Raw genomic sequence first — 18,577 nt, 5'->3', positions numbered from 1 at the left:
TGTCTGTCTCTATGTGTTGGCCCCGCCTATTGCCCTACATCTGCTGGGATTGGCACCACCCAAATTAACTGGCACCAACCATTCCATTTCTCAGTCCCCTTCCCTTGGGGTACCAGAGTAATGGTACGGTACAGGTAGAGCTAGACCCATGACAGTCAGCTGATTGGGCGACAGAAAAGCGGCACTCCTTGTTTCTTCAACACTCGCAGTCTATTCTCATACAAATCTTGACGTCTTGTTGAGACAAACAGCCACAAACCAAGCAGAAAAAGAGCTGCTGGATGTCCTCCATTGTTGTCCGTTGTGTTGTTGTCTGCTGTGGCAACTATCGGGCACAGCGCACACCCCGCCTACCAAGTAAAGGTATTGTCCTCAGTCGAAACACAAGCCTGACCGAGGGTTTTACCTTTCCAAACCGAACTGTACCATAATGGAAACATGGCTTTACAGTGGGAAGAGGCGTTGTTCCTCTGTAAGAATACTGTGAGCCAGCTCATCTTCTAAATGAGTCTAATGAGGCAGGAACAAATGACTATCCACTCTTAACACTCTCCCTCTCTACGTGCACTTCCCTGAATGTTGTCAATTATCCCCCATGCCTTGGCTGACCTGACTCTGAATGTGGGTCACAGGCCACACAATCACCTGGTAATTACCACAGAGTAAACAAGCCAAACCAGGAGAGAAGTTTTCACAAAGGACCCTTCAGCTCTAATGAGGGGTAAGTGTCATATTATGTTGTACCAATGTTGCACCTGTCCATCCGGATAAATGTAGTATCCCTGGATCCAATATTACGGGATCAAATTTGGGGGATCAGTGTGAGCCAGATAGGCTCCCTGTGCCTCGCTCATGTTGTCTAAACTGACCTTACATAATAAGCCCTTTGCCCAGTTCTTGAATTGGATGATTAATTGCTCACCGGTCTTTTCAGCAGCTATGACACCATGTGCCACCCACGGAGTCTGCGCTGGCCTCATGTCTCACTCTCATTAAATGGGGCCTTTGTATCCCAGCTGCCTGCTTTTGTGCGAGCATGTCCACCTTTCAGAGGGGTCGACCCCTGTGTCTCCAGCCATGATGACATCACCTCTGTCCTCATCGGGCTGTAGCAGCCAAGGTGAGGGCTCTCATGTGTAGCTACGGCCCATCTCTTTCTCCTTATCACTCAATCACCTCTTTGTGCTGTGAGGCCTCTGGGCTTATATGGACAGTAATGAGACAGGGGACAGTGTAATCTGCCAGCGCTGTAGAAATATAAACCATACAGAGCAAACTCTATAATTGCACACTGTTTGAGGGAAGTTAAGTGAGGGTCTGAGATGTGGTGCTTTCACACTGACTGGAATCAGAGCCCAGTGCTGGTCTGATGAGCTCTTTCGAGAGTCACGTGAGTTGACACGCCATACATTGCATTAATGGTGATTAGAGGAATGTGCTTTGGAGGTCACTGTTTGTGTTTTTCTGGTTCTAAACAAACAAACAAACAAACAAGCAGAAAGTGCCTCATTTTGCTTTTTGTTTTTGTCAGTCAGGATTTTGCCACTCCTGCCCAGCAGCCAGGGTTTATTGAAATAGGATGTGAGTGCCTTTGAACACACTTTCTGCATTTATTCTACTCACAATGAGGCTTCCATGCTCCTCAGTGAGATCAACCACTCTCTCTCTTGAGAAAGTCTCTTGACAAAAAGGCCAATCCTGCACTTTCATTCTGCTGAAACAAGAATGTCTTTTTCCCAACTGCAGTTCCCATGTCAACATTCAGGAGAGGAGATGTACGATTTTCACACCTGACACCATCACACAGACACATTCATAAACTGAGACAGATTTAGAAACTAGGATATCATGTTTGGAGTTCCTCGAAGACATTGGTATACGATACTCTACAATCTCATTCTCTTACAGTCCAACACTGCTCCCCTTTCGTGCTCCTAGTCCTCCAAGGGATTGTATATGTTATGTTCACACTTCAGGGCTTCATGTTCAAACATTTATTTGCTGTTCACATGTATTCCTTTAAGGAGATTCACATTTTTGAAGTCTGAATTGACCCTCTAATTTACATCATTTTTAACAACAATGTAAAAAATAAACTCCTGGTATGTTTGAGTAGACGCACAATATGTATTCATATAGCACTTGATGAACACTCAAAGCTGCTTTACACTGCAGTTTTGCCATTCACCCATTCACACCCTTTCACTCACGCTTTCATACAGAGCAGCACATTTTATAGTAGTACATAATATAGCAGCCTGTGGCCAAGTGGAAAGGGAACTTGGCTTGTAACCGAAAGGTTGCCAGTTCAAGTCCCCACCAGGTTGAAAGGGCTCAGGGTTGAAACCCCTGAGCAAGGTACCCAACCCCCATTCCTCCCCGGCGCTACTCAGTGTGGCAGCCCACTGCTCCTAATTCTAGGATGGGTCAAAATGCAGAGAATAATTTCCCTAAGGGGATTAATAAAGTATCTAAAAAAAAATATATACTACAACCTTGTTTGTAGTTAGCTTAGCAGCTTATTTGTGTTGCTAAGTGGACATGCTCCCACAAAAGCACAGGTTCTGGTGTAGTTCAGACTGCTTGAAAGTGAACTCTGGTGTGAACTCCATCCACACCTTTCACAGGAAGTGGAGCAGCTGCAGCTGCAGCCTCTGTGTTTTCATCCACATCTCCCGATAAGGAGAACAGAGAACAGCACATTGATTCTTCATGTTGGGGTGGGGGTGTCCAAACTCCTAACACATTTATAGCCAAGCATCGTCACCCCAGAAGGTAGACCGTTGACTCCTCACTGATTCTGGGCCACAGGCAGTAGGGCACAATGGATGAAATGGCCCAGGAGATTAGGGCAAATGTGCTATCTTACCTGTGGAGCAGGATTGGTTGTGACCCCTCAGACCCAGAGGATGGACACCATTCATGGCATAAATCCTCTGACTGTGTTTCGACTTTGTTACAGTTGATACTTTGTTTCTTTGGTTCTCTCCCGGGTTCTCCAAGCTGTTCACTCGGGAATGTGGATGAGGACACTGAGGCTGAAGCTGCTCCACCACGCCCGCTTATCGGCCTCCTGTCTGCATTAAACATTAATGTGCCAGTGATCATGATATAGAGTTTTTTACTGGCCTATACATGTAAGACCAATGACTTAACAGTGTGGTTCCACTTTATCTTTAGCTGACATATAGGGTGAAAGGTGGGGTACACGCTGGACAGTTCCTGTTTGATATTTGTCTTTGTGAACGTGAACCGAAACCAGCTGGAAAATGAAACCATATATCAAACTCCCATCAGGTGCAGAGCAACGAAGCAGACCATAACGTGTCAACATACCATTAATGATAAGATTAAGTTAAAAAAATATACATCTATTTTTCAACTTGGGCTTGAAAAAAAAATGCTCCTAATCTTTGACTGACTGAAATTTTAAGTGCACTATTTCAGTGTTCAGTTTACCCACATTTTACCTCAATAAGGCGTGTATTCCTTCTTATCTGTGTGTGTGTGCGTGTGTGCGTGTGTGTGTGCTGTCTGACAAGCACTAGTTAAAATCAGCAGCAGTTGTGCATACAAGAAAAAGATAAAAGCTCCAGGAATTCTCACATGACTGTTCTCACATTTCAAATACGTGTCAGATAACAAAAAGATAGAAAGTGACCCACGCCATACCTGACCATGTCTTAATCATTGTTGTTTTCAGATTCTGTGAGCGAGAATGATCTATTGTGCAGCAGCTCTCCACAACAGTCAACCTTTCGTGAAATTGCACCCAATTATGCTTCAGGAAAAGTACTATATATAGTTGTAGTAGTATGAGAGGAGTGGCAACATTAATTGCTGTTATAGAAGCCTCCCTACCAGTGAAGTGACCACCAGCTCCATTTACACACACAGGTTTGTGCAGCTATTCTTCTTTGACTGCATTGACTCCCATTCATTTGGACAGCCCAAACAAACATCAATCATAACCAGTTAATGCCTAACCCTAACCACATTTTAAATATTAGCCCTAAACTTAACCATTTCTTTAAATATGTCTCGACAAGGTCAGTGTTTCTGCCAGAAAAGGTCCTAAAGAGGTAACAGACACACACACACACACACACACACACACTCCAGGCCTGGCCTCTCTGTTATGGTTTCATTGGTGGATTACTTGCCAGGGCCCGGGGGTCCAACTCAGAACACATGTCTGCTTTCTGTATGTTTATAGTACAGCGGTCACAGTGAATGAATGTTACTGCTGTCATCGTATTCTCATCTATTTTCTGGACAGTGTCACCAAGAGGAGACGATGCTGTTATACATCACAGAGCTGGAATACGCAGTCTTAACACTGCTGAAACAATTCAAACTCAATATAAAATAATTACAATTCAGAAGATAAAATAAAAAATCACATGCACTGTCATGTGACACATTGCAGCCATTTTAGATTGTGGTGAGAAGAGGAAGCGTGTGGAGGCTGAGGATCTTCATATGAAACACCACACTGATATTATTACAAAACATACTATTTTAGACGTAATATTAACTCCAAACAAAGATGACAAATCCCCAAATTGCTTGAAATTAAATTTTGAACATTTATAACTCATCAAACTATTAGTGGTAAAACAAAATTACTAAATGTTGAGGTTGGAATGATATTTTCTTAATTAAATCTAAAATGTCTGCCACAAGGGGTCTGTTAAAAAAACTGGAACAAAAAACTTGGTTTGATGATGTCAGGAAGGGAGAGTGGGATCATGGGTATTGTTGTCTCTGTTGGTTCCACTGCACTTTACAGCAGCAAAATGTGTAGCAAACAGCAATTAGTAGTTAGTGTTGTAATGTAACGAAGAACAAATACTTTGTTACTGTACTTAAGTATAATGTTCACATATCTGTACTTCACTTCGTTATTTATATTTATGACAACTTTTATTTTTACTCCACTACATTTCCTAAATAAAATGTGTACTTTTACTCCAATACATTTCCCTTAACCATGTTCGTTACTCGTTACTACAAAATAAAAGTACAGTTGGTGACACAATGCCTGTTGTCGCTAGTTGTTTTTAGCGGCACCAGCTGTTAGCCGCAGATTCCGCCTCCAAGTGGACTTAAAACACACCAGCGGCTCATGGTTTACTGTGTCGGACACTGAAGCTCTGGTCTCTGGGTTTCTGTTGTACACTCCGGACGCCGGCTATCAGCTATCAGCTGTTTCAGCTCTCAGCTGTCAGCTAAGCGGTGAGCTAGCGAGATCACGCAGATAAACCGCGTCTATTATTTCGTCCCCAAGATGAATTAAAACACAGTGTGTCTCGAAGCTCCACAGACTCCAAAAGCTCCAGAAACTCCAAAGGTTTTAAAAACACATCAGACACAGGGAGGTTGAGAGAGAGAGAGAGAGTTTGTCACCATTCATAACAGAAGGTTAATTTTAATGTTGTTTGAAGTTGTTCACCTGTACCTATTATTATGCTTTTATTGTTAAGAAGCCACAATAAATGTCAAAATTGTAATTGCTCACTTTGTTTAAATACTTTTACTTTAAATACTTTTACTACTACTTCTAATACAAAAAGTACATTTTCTATCAGATATTTACTTTTGATACGTCAGTTACTTTAAGACATATACTCATATGATTTTCTAAAAGTTGACTAACTTCTACCAAAGTCATTTTCTAGTAAGATACTTGTACGTTTGCTCAAGTATTGCTTTCAAGTACTTTATACAAGACTGTTAGTAGTCATGAATCACTATAGTGACAAATATATACAATAGAATTAAACAGAAACAAAAGACAAGACCAAGTACTGAATATTTGCTTTCTCACTCTGATCGATATTGCGTTGGACGGACATCACTAAAATCACAACCTCATCTTTCTTTCTCAACCCCATCTCCTGATCTCACCACTCGACCAACCACAAATTCAGCTCCTTCTCTGTCCTCTTTCACCCCTCTATCTCATGATCAAGTTCTTTCCCTAATAACCTCTGGTCACCCCACCTCCTGCCCCCTTGACCCTATCCCTTCTCACCTTCTTCAGTCAATTGCTCCTGATCTTCTTCCTTTCCTCACCCACCTCATTAACACATCTCTATCATCTGGTTGCTTTCCGGACTCTCTTAAAGAGGCCAGAGTGCCCCCCCTCCTTAAAAAACCCACCCTTGACCCGTCTGAAGTAAATAACTACAGACCTCTCTCTCTTCTTCCTTTTCTCTCCAAAGCTCTAGAGTGTGCTATCTTTAATCAACTCTCCTCCTACCTTCACCGGAACAACATTCTTGATCCTCTTCAGTCTGGTTTTAAAGCAGGTCACTCGACCGAAACTGCACTTCTTGCTGTCACTGAGCAACTCCACACTGCCAGGGCTGCCTCTCTCTCCTCTGTGCTCATCCTCTTGGACCTTTCTGCAGCGTTTGACACAGTTAACCACCAGATCCTTATTTCCTCCCTTCAAGAACTAGGTGTCTCTACCCTACTCTCATCCTATATTTAAAACCGAACATACAGAGTAACCTGGAGAGGATCTGTGTCGGAACCCTATCCTCTAGCTACTGGGGTCCCTCAGGGTTCTGTCTTGGGCCCTCTCCTCTTCTCTCTATACACCAACTGTCTTGGTTCTGTTATTCTCTCTCATGATTTGTCCTGTCACAGCTACGCCAATGACACCCAACTCATTCTCTCTTTTCCCAGCTCCAACACACAGGTAGCAAAACGGATCTCCGCATGTCTGACCGACATCTCTCAGTGGATGTCTGACCATCACCTGAAACTCAATCTCGACAAGACTGAGTTTCTATTTCTCCCAGGAAAGGGCTCTCCCACCACAGACCTAACCATCACCCTTGACAACTCTGTGGTAGCTCCTTCTCATACCGCAAGGAACCTGGGTGTGACACTTGATGACCATTCTATTCTCCCTCACTGCCAACATTGCTGCAACAGCTCGATCTTGCAGACACATGTTGCACAACATCAGAAAGATACGACCTCTTCTAACCCAGAAGGCGGCACAGGTTCTGGTCCAGGCTCTTGTCATCTCACGCTTGGATTACTGCAACTCCCTCTTGGCTGGTCTCCCTGCGTGTGCCATACGACCTCTGCAACTCATCCAGAATGCAGCAGCTCGACTGGTCTTCAACTTACCAAAATTCTCCCACACTACACCGCTCCTCCGCTCCCTTCACTGGCTTCCTGTAGCTGCTCGCATCCGCCTCAAGACTCTAGTGCTCGCGTTCCATGCTACAAACAGATCCGGTCCAGCCTACATCAGGGACATGATCAAAACCTACACCCCAGCCCGCCCACTCCACTCTGCATCGGCAAACCGGCTTGCTGCCCCCTCACTGAGAGGATCGCAGAGGCATTCGCAGAACTGTTCACTGTCCTAGCTCCCAAATGGTGGAACGAGCTCCCCATCGACATCCGGACAGCGGAAAGCCTCCACATCTTCCGCCGTCGACTAAAAAACTTGCTTATACATCGCACTTATGACTAGCACTTCATAGTTTGGCTTACTTGAAGCTTACTTACTTCTAGCTCTTATTTGTACCCAAATGTTTAAATGTACTTTTTGTAAGTCGCTTTGGATAAAAGCTTCTGCTAAATGACATGTAATGTAATGTAAAAAGGGAACCAAAATCAAAATGTCCCATATTTATGTAGAATTAAAGAGTTATGGAGATAAGTTTTTAGATATTTGGATGCAAAAATGTTACATAAATATATCTTTAAAATGAAAACAGATTGTGATTTTTATTTAAACATCCTGAATAAAATGTTAAAATGTGTGACATTCATTCATTTGGTCAGTAAAACCAATGAATGTTGTTATTGTGTGTGGCCTTGTGGTGACATACTTGTTAGATTACCTTAGATTACATACATTTTACTTTAATTTATCACTTTCACTTCAGTGGAACGTGACAAATATCCACTTAGGTCTTCCTCAGTGTCTGAAGATTATTTAATTTTTGTTTTAAAAAAAGTGAAGTTATGCTAAGGTGTGTGTTTGTAAAGTGTGATTAAATACTAAATAATAAGCATTATATTAACATTAACAATACTATAATCAAAGCAGAGATGTATGAATCTCTAAATAACGCCAGTATTTGAAGAGTTCCACGCCGTTGCTCTTGGTTTGAAGCCTCCCTGCAGTTTTTCCCATGCGTCTTGAATGCAGCACCAGTAGGCAGCAGTGACACACATACTATTACAAGCCTGTGGACCACTGCAGCACAGTGATTGGGCCAAATCGAGGGTGTGTTCACAGCGTGGGTAGTTTTTAACAGACGTGAATAGAGCAGGAGATTCCAGTTTGTGGTATAGGTAGGACTGGAAACACACTTAGCCCATGTCCAAACGTGTGTGTGTGTGTGAGAGAGAGAGAGAGAGAGAGCGTGCTGGAAATTCAGCGGACCGTGTGAATACTGCTGCATTGCATTTTCTGGTCTCTTCTCCTCAAGCATAAGCCAATTTGTGGCACAGACACTGGAAGAACTTTTTTTTTTGGGGACAAAGACTGAAGTGATGGCATGTTAAATTTAGATAACACCAGACTCATATTAAACCAAACCTTTGTATTAGAGTAATAATAGAGGCATAAATGACAAGATTATCATACATTCATGGCATAATTACTCTTCCACATTCACCATAAGTATATAATGGGAATATTGAAATGTTGTGGTTTTCTACGCTGTGCATCTCCTGGCCAAAATACTTCCCATTTCTCAGCAGTGGTAACGTCTCCGAAATTTCAATCCACTGATGGAAAACCTCAATTAAAACGATAGATACTGAATTCTCAAGATAATAATTATCTATATTTAGAGCTAAAAGAGATTGCCATTTTGGTTAGGTTGGCATGGGAGTCCAATTCCCCTCTCCAGGCTAATTTCATTGATGGTCTTAATATAGCCTGCATGGGTTTACGATTTTTCTTCTTTCCAGCATCGAGAGCAATAGCTTCCCTGGAAAAATGGGGGTTTATGAAAATAAATGAAATGTTATGATAAACAGATTTCAAAGTCACAGCTCTATGAAACTCATCCAGATGCCTGTTTCTCCCTCTGTCTTCCACACACATACACAGGTTTGCACGGCTCTTCTTTTTAGGAAACTGCATTACCTTTCATTCATTTGGAATTAAACAAAGTGTTATCCCTTAGCTCAAATATTAGCCCTGAATTTAACTAGTTCCTCAGAAATGAGGTTCTGCCTCATCGGGATCAGGTTTTAGTCTCCATGAGGACTACTGGTCCTGACAAGGTCAGTGTTTACGCCAGAAAAGGTCCTAAAGAGGTAACAAATATAAGAGAAAACACACGCAAACACACACACAACCACCAATTGTTTCCCCATGTTCATTTATGGGGTGCCTGAGCAGTGGCGTAATGTATTTGTCTCCGGGTCTGGGTTGTAGTCGGGCCCTCACCCTTTACCCGATGACACACACACACGAGACCACCTCCTTGTTCCTCATTATTCTGCCACCCAACCTGAGAATTTTAACAGTAAACTACCAGTGACATGAAAACTGCTGGTTGTGGTTTTAGGAGTGTGTGTGTGTGTGTGTGTGTATATGTCATCTCTGTGCCACCCTGGGTTTCCTCCAGGTGTTCCCACACTCCTCAGGCACGCAGCAGGTTAGGTGAAGACGAAAATCCAGATTGTTATGGCCTTTCCATTATACAGTTCTAGCACCACTCGGCTCAACTCAACTCAACTCCTAGTACCTGGTACTTCTTTTGGTACCTGCTCTGGCGAGGTTCCAAGTGAGCTGAGCGTGTCGTCCAACACAGGAATCAAACCTGCCAGCGAGCATACATGGGTTATACTGTATCTACTGTGCAGACCTTCATGTAGTTGGTGGGTGACGGAAGGATCCACAGCTGGACGTGTGTTTGTGTCACACTACGTCACAGCGCTTCCATGTTGAGTAGGTACTATGATGTAATGTAGTGAGTAGTGCTAGATTATTGTGACGTGCTGGTCAGGTAAGTCAAACTTTTAAAATTTCTCCTCGACTAGGGTCTGTATGTATGTAGTTAAAAATCTTATATGAAAGCAACATAGCATATTAACCCTTCTGTTACCATCCTATCATCGCCAACAGGATTTAGCATGCATACTTGTCATTACCGTTTGTGACGCCAGCTTCCCAGTACCCTAATTCGTAAACAGTCAAGTAACTCCCAGATACGGAAAGTGAACGTTATCTAGGAAAAAGGTTGCAGAAGCACTCACTCATTGAACATTTTTTGACAATTCAAGAGTAAATCCCGGCGGCCTGAATATCATGATGGTCATAAAAGGGTTAAAGGGTTTAAGTTTAAGTGTGGCGAGTTTGATGCTTGCTGCTGTAGGACGTTATTGGAGATTAGCATAGCAGTGTCCACCATTGCTACTATGTAGCAAAAGTTACCAATGTCGCTAGGTGATGACAATATGACTCCTGTGTCACCATTGTTGGGTGCACTTTGTCCGACAATAAACTGGTAACAGGGAAAAACAGCCTTGTCTGAGACCTTTTGAACCAAACACGTGAATGTGTTTTGATTGGCTGACACTTGACGAGTTGATCATTACTCAACTTCTGCTGCAAGCAATGTGAGCAAAACGAAGGAACCCATGATGTAGTTTGGCAAAACTTGTGCTGCTCCATTTAAAGTGAATGAGACGCCTCCTCATGTACACGTGTTCAGCGGCATCAGTATGCGCACACTCGCCAGGGTTTATGATAGTGAGCCACGAGTGGGTTCCTGCATAAAGCTGACACTAACGTATTTTACTCATGGACAAGACGCACACTGAGGAGGTAACTACAGCAACACTCTCGTCTTTGCTCGGCATCTGTAGCCTTCCTGTTTAGCCCGACATGCTGCATTTGATAAAGCTTTCTTTTGCTTTATTTCCATTCCTACACAAACAAAACTCAATGCTTCAGTAATGATGGGCTAGTCAGACCTGCATAACGAAACATATTTTAGATTTTCATGGAGAATCCAATCCAATTCATAAAAGTCAGTCTACCGGCCATTGTAGGCAACAGAGGAGGTTAGAGAAAGTCTAATTTTGTAAGTCACGTGATATCACAAAATCATTTCAAGCTATTGTCCAACTGTGTAACAAATATTCTTCGCCCATGAAGAAGAAATAAACAGAGCATGAATGCATTAGTAATCTTACGTAGCACACCTTTAAGTTAAATTATAAAACTACACAAATTGGCGCAGCAATACTGACAATATGTCCTAAAAATGTTTTCTAATTAACAAAATATACAATATCATTATTAAATTGATCAGTGATTTCAAGTAATTTTAAAATGGACAAATATTTAAATAAGCAAATAAACTAGTGAGTAGAACATTTGTCTAGTTTATTACTAATGACAAAATAAGTAAAGAAAAAAAGGAAAAGAAATAGGCATCTTTATTTATGTCGTCTATGTGACTGTACACTTGTTCAACAAGTATATATAAGAGTATAATTCTTGGATGTTTGTGTAGATTGCTGGTTAAGATGCTGTCAGAGTCCCAAAGATTGTGTTTACGAGGAGATACTACTCATCAAAAGCAGAAGATTATATATCAGGGGTGTCAAGAGAAAGAAAAGTGAGAAGGAACAACTGTAAACTTATGGGTGGGCAATTTCCATCATGACATCGCAATAAAGATATTCATGATTATATGAGTGCTTTTCTTGATGTGTAATGATGTATACTTCACAATAATAACATATTTATGATGCAAAATGAATCTATTAATGTCAATTATTAAAGTAATTAAAACATGGGCAACTGATCTTAGCTCAATCAGCAACACACTTAATGTTAAACAAACCCATTAGAAAGTGATCCATCCATCATCTACCGCTTTATCCCCCCCAGAGGACAGAAATGTTTTCACACACACCCCCCTCCCGAATTGAAATACTATTGAGAACCTGATCATTTTTATTTATTTATCTGTATATGAGTTGTCCTGCCCTGCCTCTCACGCCCCCTGGCCTAAAGAGTGCTGATACAAAGGCTCCTGAACTTCTCCAACATTAGTTGACAGACTTGTACTGTTTTGTTTGTTTTTAGTGTTTCAGAAATAAACAAATCCAAAATTCTTTTCTCTACTGTTGTTTTCCCTGCATCATTTTTGACCGGAGCTGACCCTTACACTTTGACCTGAGTGTGGAAAGTGATCATTCAGCATACTTTAAACATGTTTTAATATGTTATCAGACAAGCAAATTAGAATTCAAGGTTAAAAGAAATAAAAAAAACAACATTATGTATCTACTATATACGGTATATGTACACGCTGTGTGTTCCACCCCTTGTCAGTAGGAGGTGCTGCAGCAGCCTATAGGCACCCCACTTACCGCGCCCCTGTCGTGGGCCATGTTTTCATTATAACATGAAATTAAGTGGTGGGCCGCCAGTTTGACACATCTGAATAATGTGATAAAAACCTACCAGGATCACTGATAAAAAAAAAGTTTTATGGTTTTGTCTATGAAACTATTTTGCAATGTCCACTGAGATTTGTTTTTACATTTGATGGCGATCCCTCATTGTTTGTAACCTGCCTGTGACCTTCTGTTAAAATCTTGTTCCCTGTATTTAAAAAAAAAGTATTGCCATGGTTGTAATTAAGACAATGGAGAAACAATTAGTATCCGTAGGCCCCCTAGAGGCTGAGGAAACAAGTGCAGGTGCTTATGCCCAATTCACCCTGCACCTTGACAGTCGTTTCCTGCAGCCTCGCGCTATGCCATGTGAGTGCTGATTGACATGGCAATGTGCAGTCATGCACGTCTCACTCTGCTGCCTATAGAGGCTTTTATCTTAACGCACAGTTTACAGCATTAAGTCAGTGGAAACATTTTAAAGACAAGAGACTTTATGTTCCTCCTACAAGCTGGGCCTGTTTGCTGTTATTCCACATGGCATCCTCAAGTGTTGCTCTTGAAAAATATTCCTCTAACGTCTCCAAATGTGCAGCTCTGCCAACGCTGGCCCTCTATTCTTAGCTCTCTCCCTGTAGTAGTGGTTAGCAGACCTCATTGTCACAAACTAAAACTGGGCTCTGTGTAACAGACCTCATCATATTCACTCCCCCCCCATTAAAAAAAAAAACTTAAAATGCATTCTATTTAAACACATTGCATTAAAATCACTATAAAACAAAGCATATAAAATTCTCTTTATATTGCTGTTGTGTTGGGAGCACTGTTTGCTGCTGCTGCTGCTGCTGTAACTTTTCACCCACTTTCTGTGAAAGAAACGACTGCAGACATCTTGGGAGCTGCAGTTAATTTAATTACTACCTTGCATTAATGACTTAGTCGGGTCGTAGACGCACACACAGCTAAGCCTATTTTATGGAGAGTGTACTTGGACATGAGATGCCTCAATTTTCTCCAGTCTGTTGGCAGGCTCTGTACTTCTTTTTCCTCCCACCACTGCTCTCATGCATTATTGCATCGCAGCCTAAATAAGTGTCAAACAAACTATTGACTTAAAAAAAAAAGAAAAGTCTTGTAATTTATGTAAATCTGTTATGTGTGAGTTAGTGTACATGATGTTTGCACTGCAGCACATTTGATTACTTTATCACTCAGGACCTATCACAGCACATTCACTCATGAATATTGCGTGGTAGAGCTAGTTTTTCTTTCTTTTTTTTCCGCTAAAAAGAGGACTTTGACAGGACACTCCCCTAAAACCTTGGACGTGGATGTCTGCGCCTCTGATTGGTTGCGAAGCCCCGACCGACAACACCTGCTTAACTCCTTCATCCAAATTGACACCCGGGGCTCTGAGGAATATAGGCAGCATCCCTTCCAGCTCATGCACTCAGTCTCACAGCTGCCCGTAAGACACCAAGAAGCCGCAGCTGCGCTGAGCACTGATCCAAGGTGAAGCCTCATACACACATACACACACACACACACACACACACGCGCACCTACACACACACGCGCGCGCACACACACTGTCGGATCCTCGCTGGGAAACGAAGCGCACTGTCACTGGGAGACGCGATGTTGCTCAGACTGGCCGTGGCTCTACTGGTTTTGTCAGTGCTGGAGCAAGTAGTGGGATCGGATAATACTGATATTCATGACATCCCGCCGGAGAAGCCTGTGAGCCAGAAAGGACGTCTGTCCCTGCAGAACACAGGTAAGAACACACACACACACACACGCACACACAGTCTGTATTAGGTGTCATGTAGATTATTGTGTGCGAAACACTCACTCAAGTCATCAGCGTGGAGGCGTTTGTGTGTGGACACGTGTTTGCGTGGCTGCAAACACACGCGTCCGGGCGGTTTGAATAGAAACCCCCCGTTTTTAACTTAAACCCCGGCGCTGTTGCGCGAGTCAGTGCACGAGCTTTTTCGATTATATACCACCGGAAAGACGATCTCCTGTAAATACTCGCAGACAGACACCCAATATGTTAGTAAACTATTAATAGAACGGCACAAGGTAATAGGTAATGTATACGGCAGCGCGTCTAGGTGTGCGTGCGTGCGTGCGTACTGCATGGCTGCTGTACGTGGTGCGCGCGCGCGCCTCATCATAGGAAACAGTTTGAGTGGGAATCTTTTTTTTTTGTGAATTTGCATGAGTTCATGTATAGACAGTCTGTGTTCACACGATGAATGAGGTCAGTGGAGCAGAGATGATTCAGCAAAGCACATTTCTACTAGTTATAATTGTTATTTAATTGTTTATAAAGCTGTTTTCAATTAGTTTGTTTTTTAAAACATGATTTTCAAAATACAAGACATTCTTTGGGGTTCATTTGCTGATGCAATGAGTAAAAAGCAATTTAAAATGTTAAGAAAAGCGTTGTTGTTTTTTTTTAATTAACGCACAAACACCGGGTTGCGGCACCGTCTCGCGCTCTCTCTCTCGGTGTCTGTCATACTCCGCGGGACGTGAGACGCGCCGCGTGAGCACGTGTGAGAGGACTGAAGGATTGTTGTCAAGTCCCTTGTACAAACAACGAAGACCCACGGAGGGACTAACACCCACGCGGGTTCCTTCCTTCCACGGAGAGCACGGGAGACTTAACCGCCGCGAGCTCACGCCTCTGTGTAATCCAAGTCTCGTTGCGGCTGAAGACTCGTACGATCCAAGCACATTCCCGCGATGCCAAAACAAGCACTGCTGACAGCGGCTCACTTTTCCTGCGCACTAAAGTTCACCTCAGTGCCTACAAACCTCCACACACACACACACACACACACACAGCAAACAGAGGCTCTTTTGTTGACAGCAGTGGTTTCTAATAAGTCACATTAAATGCTCTATATCACCGAGACTAATAATAACTCCTCTCTTCAGGAGGAGACCGTTTCTCACGCCCAATCACTTATCGTCTCCAAGATAAATCACGCATGTAATTATGTTTTACTTCGGTCAACAGTCGGGTTTTCATGGCCAAACTGAAACTGTAAACCGACTGTTGGCTCCGGGCCCCAACCTGCAAAGTTTCCGTATCTACTTTGAAATAAAACAGCGTGAAGTGGAAATAAGTAGCTGTTTATAACAATAAATGACTCACAATTGTTATTATCAGTGGAGTAAAGAATGGAGATGATGTTAATATTTCAATCCAGAGACGTAGGAAAGTTGTCCAGCTTGCATACCTGCAGTCCTAGTTATTTATTTTTATAGTGCCACAAGGGGGAGTCTGCATCTCTCCAGTCATTCATCCTGAAAAAGATTATATTCTTTTTTCACTTTATTCAAAAGTTTAACATGTATAAAAACAGAATTTTGTAACACACTTTGCTAATGTAATTTTTGTCTTTTTTCTTACTTTGGTATCACTTTTTGATGTCAGTACTGTTTTTTTTTTTTTTTTACAGTATGTCTATATTTGTGCACATTTTCTGTAGGTTTATAGATTTGAACCAAATGGATGCAGACTACGGACAGAAGGCTCCACCCATTTACGTTATAGAATCTAAAAAAGTGTTGGTTAGATATAAGAAGGAGTTCACTGTTATTGTAGTTATACAATACAACTTTGTTTAGTAGCAAAAAGATATGACAATAAGCACATTAAGGAAAACTGTGACAGTACATTTTTCTTATTGTTCCATGATTACTAGAAACTTTATTATCCCAGCAGTGTGACATTTATTTTGTTAGTCTGCTCTGCTACTTGTTGACATTTGTGTTTCAAGGCTGCATCTGCAATGCACCATCCCACCTGGATGCTAGGCAGTGCAGATGTACCATGGTGCAGAATGACACAGTAATATCTCTGTCGCCATAGTGCTCCTCCGCAGGAACCCCTCGGCTTTGGCAAATTAGTCTTCTTCCCCCTCCTGCCCGTTTTGCAGCCCGCTTCTCTCTCAGGCAAAGAGTATCCGAAACTGGAGGCCGCGACGGCACCAACGACCGCCTGTGTCTGTGGAAACAGTTATACGCCACATCAGCTTTGCGAGTCGTGCAGCAATCAGTGCGAGATTGGGGGGAGTTGTGCCCCCCGAGCTGTTTGTTCTTCCTCGCCAACGCGCCTGTAACAATGTCCTGCTGTGAACAGACAATAACGTCCCCCTCCTCTCTCTAACCTGTCCTCTCTTTCCAGCTGAGATCCAGCACTGCCTGGTGAGTGCAGGGGATGTCGGCTGTGGTGTGTTTGAGTGCTTTGAGAATAACTCCTGCGAGATACGGGGGCTACAGGAAATCTGCTTGACGTTCCTGCACAACGCTGGCAAATTTGACTCTCAGGTATTAAATGAATGTCTGTCTGTTTGAAAAGAAGTGGTATAATCTGAGGCAGCATTTCTTTTCCTCTTCATTATCCATGAATAGATTTGAACACAACTGCTTTTTTCTTTTCACCTATACCTCAAAACATTTCTCAAGAAGTGCAATCGTCCAGCCTGTTTTCCTCTTGTAGGAAGTTCACTTCCCTCTCAGTGGACTGATGCATGTACAGTTAGGACCAAGGGTCAGGAGCCAGCTGGCTATAAGCCCGGTTAGCTCCCTATTCATACATAGCGGAGGTTGAAGCCCTGCCAAGCCAGGCCTGACTGGAGTCTTAATGTGTCTATAGGCTCACTGAATAGGAACTTACATCTCCCAGAAGATTTCAGTCGAACAATAGTAAGATTTATTGTCATTCATGCAGAATGGCATCTCCACATTCAAAGTCAGAAGTGTATCGTTGCGTGTTTATTCAACATTTCCTCTAACATAGCCACACGTACCCTCCAACTCTGCTGAATCATGTACACAACATCTACTAAAACTAGGACGTGCGAGTGAGAAGCGCTTCCCTCTGCCTTCAGTCTTTGTCTTGCGAGTTCAATCAACAGGTGTGCTTCTGTGTGTGCGCAGGGGAAGTCCTTTATCAAGGATGCTCTGAAATGTATGGCGCACGGGCTGCGCCACAAGTTCAGCCTTTATCAAGGATGCTCTGAAATGTATGGCGCACGGGCTGCGCCACAAGTTCAGCTGTATCAGCAGGAAGTGTGCGTCCATTAAGGAGATGGTGTTCCAGCTCCAGAGAGAGTGCTATATCAAACACAACCTGTGCTCTGCTGCTAAGGAGAATGTGGCCGTCATGGTGGAGATGATCCATTTCCAGGATCTTTTCCCTAAAGGGTGAGTTGCTGGTCCAGGTTTGGGCTGCAGGGCTGTAATTTCTCCAGGCTCCTCTGTTCTCTTCCATCTCCGATTGTTTACCTTCCCCGGACTCTTCTGTCCTTCCATGTTTAGTCATAGAACAATCCTATTCCTGTCATTTGCTAGACCTCATTGTATTGTGCTTCCAAACATTAAATCACAGGCGTCGTGTGAGTAATCTGCTTCTCTCTGCCCCAGTCCATATGTGGAGCTGGTGAATATCCTCCTGAGTTGTGGAGAGGAGGTGAAGGAGGCGCTGACGCGGAGTGTCCGGCTACAGTGCGAGCAGAACTGGGGAGCTCTGTGTGATAGCCTGAGTGTCTGCTCCTCCCTCGCCCCGTCTCCTGGCGGCTCCGTGAACGAACATCACCGTCGCACTTTGCCCTCTCACCCCGAGCCGGAGCCTCCACGGCCCCCACGGAACGGCGAGAAGGACAAAGCTGGTAAGGCGGGATTCAACGCCCACCCGCGCAGTCGCAGTCAAGGACCACGTCGCCAGAGTCCAGAAGCTGGAATGGCGGCTGACCAGGAAGACCTCGCGGCTACCGACGTCCGGAGGTGAAAGTGCAGAAGACTGTCTCGAATTTGAACCCCTACTCCATTAAAAACAACAACAACACACTTATAGACTTATGCACCTTTCTCTCTCTCTTTCTCTCTCCCCCTTTTTCTCACACACACATGTACACGCACACACAAACACAAACATACACACACAAACACACACAAACACAAATTCCCAGACAGACTGAGCAGAAGGAAACAAGCCCCGACCTTTCCTGTCCTCATTCCGCCCTCTCCAGTCATTCCAGCAGTCCCACATGGTAAACGTGCAGGGTAATTGTGGTGTAGCTTGTAATGTTATGCCAGACTGTAGGCCACAATTAAAAGAAAAAAAAAATGGAATAACAATTGTAAT

General features: G+C 43.1%; 1 protein-coding gene and 1 pseudogene across 1 annotated transcript; both read left to right on the top strand.

Annotated features, from left to right (window-relative positions):
• Positions 1-6,409: 6,409 nt before the first annotated feature.
• On the top strand, positions 6,410-8,473 carry LOC122778795 (annotated as a pseudogene).
• Positions 8,474-13,817: 5,344 nt separating this feature from the next.
• Positions 13,818-18,307, top strand: stc2a (stanniocalcin 2a). Its single transcript, XM_044039675.1, has 5 exons — positions 13,818-14,185; positions 16,616-16,758; positions 17,371-17,388; positions 17,444-17,637; positions 17,857-18,307. The coding sequence occupies exons 1-5, from the start codon at positions 14,047-14,049 to the stop codon at positions 18,218-18,220; spliced, it is 858 nt and encodes a 285-aa protein (XP_043895610.1). The 5' UTR covers positions 13,818-14,046; the 3' UTR covers positions 18,221-18,307.
• The last annotated feature ends 270 nt before the right edge of the window (positions 18,308-18,577 follow it).

Source organism: Solea senegalensis, linkage group LG12 (genome assembly GCF_019176455.1).
Source record: "Solea senegalensis isolate Sse05_10M linkage group LG12, IFAPA_SoseM_1, whole genome shotgun sequence".
In the NCBI taxonomy this organism is placed as follows: domain Eukaryota; kingdom Metazoa; phylum Chordata; class Actinopteri; order Pleuronectiformes; family Soleidae; genus Solea; species Solea senegalensis.
The sequence above is the reverse complement of the archived record's forward strand: the minus strand, read 5'-3'. Positions and strand labels throughout refer to the sequence as shown.